General features: G+C 36.8%; 1 protein-coding gene across 2 annotated transcripts; it reads left to right on the top strand.

Moving 5' to 3' along the window:
• The first annotated feature begins 1,980 nt into the window (after positions 1-1,980).
• Positions 1,981-11,055, top strand: xpnpep2 (X-prolyl aminopeptidase (aminopeptidase P) 2, membrane-bound). Of its 2 annotated transcripts, XM_043257933.1 has the most exons (21): positions 1,982-2,152; positions 2,674-2,741; positions 3,171-3,281; positions 3,747-3,810; positions 3,945-4,049; positions 4,228-4,314; positions 4,742-4,885; positions 5,563-5,664; positions 5,776-5,857; positions 5,935-6,136; positions 7,247-7,336; positions 7,825-7,934; positions 8,507-8,584; positions 8,696-8,767; positions 8,873-8,933; positions 9,028-9,097; positions 9,217-9,321; positions 9,629-9,688; positions 9,767-9,843; positions 9,954-10,043; positions 10,476-11,055. In XM_043257933.1, the coding sequence occupies exons 1-21, from the start codon at positions 2,104-2,106 to the stop codon at positions 10,674-10,676; spliced, it is 2,028 nt and encodes a 675-aa protein (XP_043113868.1). In that variant the 5' UTR covers positions 1,982-2,103; the 3' UTR covers positions 10,677-11,055. The 2 variants fall into 2 exon arrangements, with proteins under 2 accessions (XP_043113869.1, XP_043113868.1); XM_043257934.1 differs by lacking the exon at positions 4,228-4,314 and having other exon boundaries at positions 1,981-2,152.
• The last annotated feature ends 616 nt before the right edge of the window (positions 11,056-11,671 follow it).

Genomic DNA, 11,671 nt, shown 5'->3' with positions numbered 1-11,671 from the left:
GTGGTTTTATCTTGTCGCTGCTGATTGAGGGTTCTTGTGTTAATTAGTAACAACCTTTTGCTGTGTTTTATGGTTTGTATTTTTATGTTATTGACGCGTGTTGTAACTGAAAGAGGAAATCTATTTCAGGGGAAGGGCTTTTATCTTTTGATAAACGATTATGAAATCCGTTGATTTAAAATGCACAAATGAATAATTCAAAATAAGAACGGTAAGGTTTACTAAGTAAATAGCACTGATTTTGATTTCATGCTGACATTGTTTTCATATGGAGAAACTTTTTGAACACTTAAATGTATAGATTTTTCATGAATAATTTGCTCTTATGAATATAACGTCTCGGCACGGAGGTAAATCTCCTCGTAGTCTGCAAATGACACTGTTGCTATGCAGTAATGAGTCTGGTGGCAGAGGAACGGCCAGACGTGTATCTCAGCTGTTCACTGGGATCTGACTGTGGCACAGTAATTATCTCTGTCTAGACAATTGTCGTCATATAACAATCAAGTGACATTCACTATTATCGAATTTATACGAGCTTCTTATTGTTTGTTAGAAATGTTCTTTTCTGTTGTATGGTTGAAATCAAAGCGATAAATCTGGTCGGAATTGGGCCAAACAGCACACAGTAAACTCACAGTAAATGTCATTTAGTGTGAAGTCAAAATTCAAATTATGCCATTACTTAGTCACGATTATGTTTATTACGATTATTACCTGTAGAACATGTATTCCAGTGTAAAGCAACTGAGAATGCTCAAGTAAATGGGTTTCTCTGTGTTACTTTAGTGTGAAAAACTGATTAGAATTCCTTTTGAATTAGTGGAAGTGTGAACTAGATTTTAAATGTGTACTGCAGAATGGAAGATTTTAAGTGAGTAATTACTTAAAAAGCAGATTTTTCATAACAATTTGTACATGTAAATGTGTGGGTCAAACATCATTGGTTCTCAGTAAACTGTCAAGAAGACAGTGTGCTTATACATATACATAGGTATGTATGTTAAATCCTCTGGAAACAATATATATCATAAAACTGTGTGTGTACAGCTGAATGGAACATTTTAACATTGAGTAATTACTTAAATTTATATGTGTTTATCAAGCAAGGCTGGCGTTTGCCTTCATACGTCTTGAAATATAGTTCTCGAATTGCATGGACTACTTTTATGGTACATTTATAGTTTTTTTTAGGTCACTTTAGAGCACGAATAAATGAATTTGATTTAGAGCTTGCTTAAGAATGCTCAAGCTGCTCTCTTCTATTCCACAATTAAATGAGGGATGGATGATACCCAAGTCCTAGAAAAACCTAGGACCTATAGTTAACCCAAATATCATTGTGTTGTTTTAATTCCATCGGCCTTTACAAAGTGCGTAAAATACATTTTATTAAAGTCTTAACACGTTGTTTATAGTCATATGACCGATACCAGATTTAATGCTGCAATTTGCCTTCATATGTCTTGAAATATAGTACTTGAATTGCGTGAGCTACTTTTATGTGTTGTGTTTGTTGTGATTTTAGGTCGTTTAGGAGCTTGAAGTCATCCAAATCCGCTTTTGTTGGTAAAACAAGAGCACCATTCAGCCAAACATCTTATCCAGAGAAAAGGGAAATATATGTAACTCCATCAGGATGAGCAATCGATGACAGTTTTCATTTTCGGTTGAACTATCCCTTTTGCACAATAAAACCTTTCTCGCACTGATAGACAGAGGGATGTTAGTTTTAGTTGTTAGTAGAGGGCATGAAGTAGAGTTCAGGAACTTACAGTACATATGTAACAGGAGACATAATTTACTATGAGACCAGCAATTTGTTCGCTATGCCTGGGTAAATGCACATAAAAGATGGGCACAGGGAGAGAGACACTGTGCTTTTATTACTGTAGTAAAGATTAGAGTCACAGCCAAGTTCCTCCCCCTCAGCTATTGCACAAGGACTGGTTAGGATGACTCTAGAAATCATGTAGTTTTAGATAGGACATACACACCCTTGCACACACACACACGCGCGCACGCACAGACTCACAAGACAGAAACAATCGTGCCCTGCTGTCACACTCTGTGTGTGGACTTGCTTGGAGCAGATGGTCTAAAATGAGCTCCTCAGGCTGGATACTGGCTGTATGTCTTGTGGTTCTTGAAGGTAACAAAAAAAAATTGTGTATATGTGACTTCAGTGTAGTCTTGATGGTGTGGTGTAACTATGCGACAATCATGCACTGTATGAGTAAGTCTTTCATTAAGGCAACATTTCTGGTCACCATCTGCTGTTGTGTCATGTGTGTTTGGTTTATGTGAATTATATTTGCATGTCATTAGCCTAAAAATGAATTCTGCCATAAAATTTCATTCGTTTGCTGACTCTAACCATAAAACTAATCTGTTTGCATATGCTTATGTAAGAGACCCTGGGATTAATTCATAAAATTATTATATGTATATGGGTTGTTTGCTATATTTGGCTTGTTTACATTGTCCAATTTTTTTGCATGTTTTCGAGTTTTTGTATTGCTTTTGCTGTTTCAGTGATAGCGTATTGTGAAAACATTGTCATCTTGAATTATAAAGGCATACGTTTAACCAATTGCTGAACTTTGTTCATCACGTGCTGACAGTGAGTTAAAAACAGTTACTGCATGTGTCTCTTCTTGTGTGTCATAACAGGAGGCAGTTATGCTGTTTGGGCCGAAGAAGGTTCAGGCAGTGAGAGGAACTGTTCGGCAATTCCTCCGGTACTCTTATTCTTCTATCCATACTCTGTCTATATTTCCCCCTGTGTATCAACACAACTGGTTCAGCCCTCTGCTAGGACTCATCTTTAGCTCAGAGAGCAGTGGAAAGCGAATATAACCCCGTCTCCAGCAAGCAGGCCTAATCTGGCCTCTCAGTGAGGAGATCTTCTCTTCTGATAATAGCACAGTATTTTGATCATGCACACCCCAAATCTGATCTCAACGGTGTGTGTGTGTGTGTTATCTGTAAACTTTCTCTGTCTTGTCCTGCTGCTCACACACTTTTTTCTTGCCTTATCTGTTAAATTCATCGTTTTTATATGAGTTGAGTTTCAAAATATAGGTTAAAAAGATTTAACATTGTGGATAACTTGATGAATTAAAAATTTTAATGCAGTGTGTTGAATTGATTCATTCTTGCTCCTCTAGTATTTGCCACCAACAGCTGTAAACACAACTCTGAGGCTTCGTGATCTGAGAGCATCCATGATCCCGTTGAACATCTCAGCCTACATCATCCCAGCCACAGATGCTCATCTGGTAACTTGTAAAGACTGTCACTAATTAACTTTTATATTAAGTGGCAATACTGGTCCACTTAATTTTGTGTTTTTCTTCTTTAACTGTTTTTTCCCCCAAAAACACAAGCCATACACTGATGTCAAATAAGTCTAAAAAAGTTTTAACAATTTTGATTTCTTTTCAAATCAACAAAAATACCAAAGAGGCTGTAAATAATAATATTTGTATTGTTGATATTTTTACATTATTTGGTTTAAATGCACATTCTCTCTGCAGAGAAACCACATTCTAAATGCAAAGCTATTAACCACATGACATATATCAAAATTATATACAAAATTAAACATTATCCATCCCCAAATTTGAAATATGTCAGTTTTGTAGCCATTTAATTTCTGACCCACTAAACCTCCTCTACTCCTTCAGTCTTCATTCTCAGACATTACCTTTGTGACAGTAACTGACTGTGTTGTTTTTTGGCAGAGTGAGTACATTGCTCCCAGAGATGCGAGGTTAGCCTGGATGTCTGGCTTCACTGGCTCCGCAGGTGAATTTCACAGCCAACTGATCATAATACAGCTCAGTCTCAGTCACATTTTGTTTGTCACTTCTTTGGTCCCTGATAAACGGCCCACTCCTTTCTTCTGTTATAACTTACGAGAGTCTGTTTCTAATTTCTAGGAACAGCGGTAATTACTCAAAACAAGGCTGTTTTGTGGACCGATAGCCGCTACTGGATTCAGGCAGAGAGACAAATGGACTGTAACTGGGAGCTACAGCGAGATGGTGAGGAGTAAATGATTAGAGAACAATTCATTTTTTAAACTTGACCAACTGAAGTTGAGCATGTGGGTGAATGAATATCTTAAAACGCATATTTAAAGGTTATTGAAAGACGTTATTCTATTGATTGCTGTGTCTGTAGTTGTTAACACTTTTGTGGTCTAACTCTACTGGATCACAGCCTCAATTGGTAGCCTTACCAAATGGCTGATCCTAGAGATCCCTGAGGGAGATCAAGTGGGCTTTGACCCATTCCTCTTCTCTGTAGGTAAGCCAACAGAGCTAATCAATATGTTCTTGTATAGAGAAAAAGCGTGTGTAGTTTTCTGTTTTCACTTTTATTTTAAATGCTGTTCTTTTGAACTTTATATTCATCAAAATCAAAAACTGACTTCAAAAGTGATAACAATAATCATGATAATTCATTTTAGTTACAAATTTATTCAACTGGAAAACATTCAGTAAATCAAATCTGTGTAATATTTCACTATATTGCTTAAATATTTTACTATTTTTATCAAATAAATGCAGTCTTGGTGAGATTTAAAGATTTCTTTCAAAAACATTAAGAAACATATTGAAGCCAGCTTTTGAACTGAAGTGCATATATAAAGTACATTAAGATGATAACAATCTAGTAAAGAAGATTATCAAAATCATGAATTATTTGGTGATTATTTTTTGCTTTGCTTTAGACATATTTGATGTCTACAACACCAACCTGGCTCCGGCGGGCCGGATCCTGAAGTCTATTCCTGATAACCTGGTGGATAAAATATGGACAGATCGACCTCCTCTCCCATCTGACAACCCAACACACTTACCTGACAGTGTCATCGGTGTGTGCATGTCTTATCAGCATCACTTGACTGATAAGTACAAAGTGAATAGGACAGAGGACCATAAGATCATGACAAACAGAGCAGTAAAGCTCTGATTTAATCTTTAATGACTAGTGATATAACTTACAGTAATGGCAGCTCACAGAGGGGATATTCTAGTTCATTCTAGTGCCAAGATAAAGTCAATAAGGCATGAATAAAGGCATATTAAGCCTAAAAATAGCTTCATCTTGGTCTAAACCTACAATATATGGCTTTTTTTTCCCTGTGAGACATAAAAGGAGAAATTGTTTGCTTGTTGCTCTTTTTCTCTTTTGCAAATAAGATGCAAAAAAAGAATTTTAAAGTCTTCTGAAGTCGTATTATTGCTAAGTGTGAGGAACAGAAAAAAATTGAATAAATAAATAAATGAATAAATTATTATGAATAAATTATTTTTAACCAAAAAAACATCTTGGTGTGAAAAACTGATTCACTGAACAAGTTTGATTTAAAATAGTGAATCTTTAATGAATCAGTCTTCTCAATCTTTGTTCCCTTTTATTGGAAATGCATCGAAAAAGTGACCAACAACTTATTGTAAGGTTTAGTAAATGGTGATATAATTCTCATTTTTGAAGGTTTTGTTGTAATTCAGATTTACATTATGCCTGTGTGTTTGTTTGGATGTTCAGAAAGGACCTGGCCAATGAAAGTCGATCAGATACGAGCCCAAATAAGTGACAATCCATACAAGCCCACCGCTCTGCTGCTTTCAGCTCTGGACGAGACCGCATGTAAGCACAAAACAGCACAACACAAAGCCATCTCATGCAGGAGAGATTCTCTGAATTGTTCTGTAAAACTCTTGTCGGGCCAAACATTTCAGCTTGCGTCTCTATTTTCAGGGCTGTTTAATCTACGAGGCAACGACATCCCTTTTAATCCATTCTTCTATTCTTACACTCTGCTGTCGATGGATGAGATATGGCAAGTTCCTGGGTGTCGTATTAATAGCACTACGTTGTTGGCGTGCTCTACAGTTTCTAACTAACCTCCTTCACCAGGCTCTTTGTGCACACTGAACGAATAACAGAAGAGCTGAAGATGTACCTGAACACTTCATGCTTCCATTCCTATTGTGTGCAGCTGCTTGAGTACAGCTCTGTGCGCTCATACCTGCAGTCCTATCTACAGAGACCCAACGTGAGAGTGTGGGTGGGTACAGAGTACACCAACCAAGCCCTGTATGAGCTCATCACTCCTGAGGTGAGACCTGGATCCAAAATATAGACTTCTAGTATGTGTATGATAGCTTGGATGCTCAAATAAGGAGTCCCAAACTATCTTTGGGTATATGCTCTAATATGGCTGAGATGGTTTCAGTCAAGCCCCTCAAGTATAAATAATTGATTTTCACTTTTTGCATTTGGCCTTTAACGTTATCATGTGCTTCTTTTCAATAAGTGTTTTTTCCCATATGGCTTTTTAAAGGCTGAAACATAAAAGTAAATATGTAATTGTAAACTAGGAAAAAACAAACACGCCTGTGCTTTCATCTGTCAAAAAAGATTCTACATCAAGCGCGTGTCACTGTGTGACAAAATTAGATTGCTATAATCAGTGGAGCCATTTCTATTTTTGACACACTGCACAGCTATTTCAGCAACTTATTTTGCCCATTTCAGTCTGAAATGAAATTATTTTATGGACAGATATGTAAATAAATATGGTGACAATTAAATTATAGTTAATTTATGATGTTTTACTTAATGTGACTTGATGTGCCGTGATGTGCAAAACAAATCTGATTAAATAGATGGATGACTGTGAATGGATGGATAAGTAGATTGGTGAATAAATGGATGGGTAAATAGGTGGTAGGATGGATCGATGGACAGATGGATGGGTAAAGAGGTGAATAGATGGTCGGTGGGTAAATTGATGAATGGATGGTAGATAGCTAAATAAATTGGTATATTTGTGGATGTATGGGTAAATAAATGATGTGAATTTTGATGATGTGAACTTAATTTAAGTAGATTGGTGGATAGATGGATGGATGGATTAGAACATTGGTGAATGAATAGATGGATAGATAGGTGCATTGATGATGGATGGATGAATAGATGGGTGGATGGATGTATGGGTAGATGTGGGGATGGATGGATGATATATGGTAGATAGATGATGGATGAATGGATGAGTAGATAGGTGCGTGGATGGATGTATATATAGTAGATAGCTAGATGGATGGTAGATAGTTAGACGAATGGGTAGATAGGTAGATGGATGCATCTTGGCTGAAATTGTTATTTTAATATGGTTGCTTGAGTCTTTGAGATTTTGCAGCTGATGAACGTACCTTGTGTCTTTTAGGACAAACTTCTGACCAGCACCTACTCTCCAGTACTGACCACAAAAGCAGTGAAAGATGCGACTGAGCAGCGTATTCTTAAAGAGGCTCATGTAAGAGAATACAAACACACACACCGTTTTCTCCCCAAATGACTTTGGTAAAGCAGTAATAACCCTGATGGACACTGTTGACCGATACCTGTTGTATTATTGTAATTTCTAGATTGAGGGGCACTTTATCACATGATAAAGCCACATAAGACGCCAGACAGGCTCCATTCATTGCAGCTCTATGTAGCTGAATGATCGTCTTATCACTCCTTATCGCACAACCTCCATCAAACATATTGGAACCTTTATTACTCGTTATGTTTGCTTGTATCAGTGTTCTATTGACAGTTTTTGTAGAATGAGTTTTTACAATCGACAACAACTGCATTTGATAACATGCATGGACAAACATCTTGGTTCTGGTGTTTTGTGGTCTAAAGCCAGATTGGTTTCAAGTAATCCACTCTGTCTGGCATCTGTCTGGTCTAAAGCAGGTGATTTTGTTCTTCTCAGCCATAATGGATGAACGTGCATCCTCTTTCCCGCAGATTAGGGATGCAGTCGCAGTCATGCAGCTTCTGGTGTGGCTTGAGAAGAAAGTTCCAGAAGGCACAGAGAACGAACTCACAGCAGCACATTTTGTCGATCAGTGTCGCAGGTACAGAACAGTGGAGCTAAACCCTCTTCACTGGTACAACTCACATAAAACAGATGGTGTTAGCTGTTATTGTTCACTTTTTTCAGTTACAAAAGTATAAGTACCATTCATTTTCTCCATAATATTTGAAAGCTTCAATATCAGTCACAAGTACTATTTTTTACTATGTACCATGTTGTGCATTGCTTATTTGTTTTAATTGTACATATATTTATTTGTTTGTTTATTTTATAAGTACATGAACATTAGTAGTTTAATTCCTCACAGTGTGCATGCAATTAATCGCTATTTCTAATTCCTAACTCATTATTAACTAATTTAAGTAATTTATTTGTTTTCAAAATGCTATAAAATGCTTTCAGAGCTTATGGTAGGTTTCTCTTGGAAGATTTCTAAACTATGACTCTAGCTATCTATATAGGCTATTTTTCTAAGCTTGCATTACAGTAATGGCATTATTTGCACAAGTAGAACTTGTTCCTTCATCAAGGATGTTAGTTTAGAAGATGTGTTTTACTTCCTTAAACATTCTTTTTCTTGAGAATCACAAACCCTTTACTGTGTTTTTGCAGCAAACAGGTGAACAGCAGAGGGCCAAGTTTTGAGACCATTTCTGCAAGTGGACCTAATGCTGCTCTTGCTCACTACAGGTATGGAATACTGTTCCTCTTTGCACTGAAATGCAATGATTAGCTTTTCACTCATTTCTTAATTTATATTCGTTATGTTTACTTATGTACATTATGTTCTTATTTTTACAGTCCATCTAATGAAACCGCAAGGAAGCTGTCAGTGGATGAGATGTATCTTGTTGACTCTGGAGGACAGTACCTGTGAGTTTCACAGTACTACTACAGTAGTACACAGTTATGTTTGTGTGCAAAAAAACAATACATAGCTAAGCTTATGCATGCATTCTGTCTGATTTATGTTAACAGTGACGGTACTACTGATATAACTCGTACTGTGCACTTCGGTAAACCCACTGACTTTCAAAAGGTACTGATGGCAGGCGTGGAGTTACTAATAATGCAAAGCATAAGTGTAAGGATACTAAAAGAAAAACTGTTCTCTCCACATCTTACTCTGACAGGAGGCCTACACAAGAGTGCTCATGGGAAATATTGAGATTTCAAGAACCATCTTTCCTGCTGGAACTAGAGGTGAGGATCTGCTCATCACCGTCTACTTTCAAGTGACCATAATACGACCACTAGAGGGAGCCATATCCACAGCAGGCATCCAAACAATAACAGCGCATGCTTTTTTATTCCCACTATAGGCGTGAACATGGAGATGTTGGGACGAAGAGCATTGTGGGAAGTCGGTTTAAATTATGGTCATGGCACAGGTCATGGTGTGGGGAACTACTTTGGAGTCCATGAATGTAAGTCTGACTCTTTTAAGCGTTTATATATTTAATTCAGTAATCTTGTCATTTAAATGCATTTGTGTTTACAATTATAATACATAAATATGAAACATTTTAATCATCAAGGATGCTTTATATTAAAAGTGACAGTTATAATGTAACAAAAGATTTCCATTTCGTAGATTTTGTCCTAGGAAAATATTTTAGCATTGGTAATTTATAATAAAATTTATTTCAAATATAATGCAGACCTTTGCGAGCATAATACACTTTCAAATACACACATATGTACGGAACATATGTTGTATCTTTTCTCTGATAGGGCCTGTGGGTTTTCAGTCCAATAATATTCCATTTCAAGAGGGGATGTTCACATCAATTGGTGAGGAATCATCAAGCAGCTCATTACGATTATCTTAATTTGATAATTACAGTTATAAACTGACAAACTCTCCTCTAGAACCTGGTTATTACAAGGAAAATGACTTTGGTATAAGAATAGAGGACATTGCTGTGACTGTTCCAGCTATTACAAAGGTACATCCGACTCGCCGAGGGGCCATATCTCTTTAAATCCACTGCAGTTAGCCAAGGGCAGTGCCAAAAGAAATATTAATAACATGTGCATTTCTTTTGCTCTTTTCAAGTATGGCAACAATTACTTGACATTTGAAACTGTCTCACTGGTGCCTTATGACAGAAAACTGATAAACACGTCTCTTCTGAGTCCTGAGCAGGTATTGTAATAGTGCCATAAAGTATTTAAAACAAAAATGCGCTTGATTTTTTTGTTTAGTTAGTTTCTTTGTAAAGCACTATTATAAAGCAAATTATATGTATATGTATATATAATATATCATCAATATAAATACACTCATGCATTTCTTTTATGTGTTCATATCATGTGTTGTATAATATAATATATCTGCATCTATATTTACTTCCATATGTTTAATTTCGCATTAAAATAATTTTGGTAGAGGGTAGAGGGTAGAGAACCACATGTGTAAATATAAGGTATTTTCTAGTGTTGGTTTCCTTTGAAAATGTACCGACATACGCTCTTCACTGGAAATACATCTTGGGAGGGGGGTTGTGGGTTGCTTTTTCATTTATGACAAAACAGAAATCACTCACTGACAGCATTTTATGTGTTGCTGTTATTGTAGCTGCACTGGCTGAACAAATACTATGAGACCATCCGGAGCGTGGTGGGTCGTGAGCTGGACAGGCAGGGGCTGAAGGAGGAGTATGACTGGATGATGAAGCACACGGCACCCTTCCTTACAGCTGGAGCTTCAGCTGTCATCTCCTCAGTCACACTGCTAGTAACAGTGCTGCCCTCTGTTTTACTGCACAACCTGCTGTAAAACAAGCACTGGAGAACATAACCCACTTCACGGCGTTCTGTACCGCCTCTGCTCCTGTTGTGGGCTGGGCTGACAAACTCCCTTTCAGGTACAAACAGAAAAGCTCAGACGCTGAGTACTTAAATTCAGTTGTCTGTTATACAGTGCTCTTTCTTTCTTTTAATTGTCCTTTTTTCCGAGCCATTTTGATTTACTGCTTCATAAGGATTTGTCGTATGTTTGAACTGTTAGTATTTTATAATGTATTTTATGACAAGAATTGTTGTAGGTTCGATTAAGAAAGATTTAAAAATGATACATTGCACGTGTATGTATGAATATATTATTTTAAGACAATCATTGTTTATTTATGGTTTATTAAAGCAAGATTACTAAAGTATCTTTTGGTTTACCTGTGAGTGTGCCCAAAAGCTTTGGCGGGCAAGTCTAAGGCAAGGAAAGCAGTCTGATGATCTACATGAAATTACAGACAACTTTGGTAATAACATTTAATTTCTAACTAAAACTCACATCAAATGTGGAAAAAGTTCATTTGAACTAAAATTGAGCTTTTTGTCACAAAATAGAAAGCACAGGATTTTAGGTATCATAGGCATCTATGCTGCTTTCAAACATTTCTCATATGAAAGTGTCTTAGTAAACAGGATGTGACACGATCATTGGATTTAGATATGCCTTGATGTCCTCGTACCTCTTTATCCTGCCTTTGCCTTTATCCTGTTTTGTGCTTTCATAATTAATAGTTGTATTTAGAGATGTTAAACAGAGTTCACTACACAGTAAAAATATTATCCAGCCACCATCAACATCTCCTCACCATAACACTTTATGACACTGAACACAAAAGAAGAGGCATATATCTTGAATGGATCTGCATGTTTCAAAAGGCAGATTAACTTGTTAACACGGATTTCAACCTCCTCAGCGGGCTCATCCGGTCTGTCTGGAATGACATAGAACAAACTAAACAAACTGAATCCAGAAGAACTGGGCAA

This window comes from Puntigrus tetrazona, chromosome 14, assembly GCF_018831695.1.
Source record: "Puntigrus tetrazona isolate hp1 chromosome 14, ASM1883169v1, whole genome shotgun sequence".
In the NCBI taxonomy this organism is placed as follows: domain Eukaryota; kingdom Metazoa; phylum Chordata; class Actinopteri; order Cypriniformes; family Cyprinidae; genus Puntigrus; species Puntigrus tetrazona.
Note: the sequence above shows the minus strand (reverse complement) of the source record. Positions and strands in the feature narration are given on the sequence as shown.

Bases quoted from the DNA above. Each gene is read 5' to 3' on its own strand.
- xpnpep2 (XM_043257933.1), top strand. From the start codon at position 2,104: ATGAGCTCCTCAGGCTGGATACTGGCTGTATGTCTTGTGGTTCTTGAA. The intron at 4,315-4,741 runs GTAAGCCAACAG...GCTTTGCTTTAG, and splicing joins CCCATTCCTCTTCTCTGTAG to ACATATTTGATGTCTACAAC. The intron at 5,858-5,934 runs GCAAGTTCCTGG...CTCCTTCACCAG, and splicing joins CTGTCGATGGATGAGATATG to GCTCTTTGTGCACACTGAAC.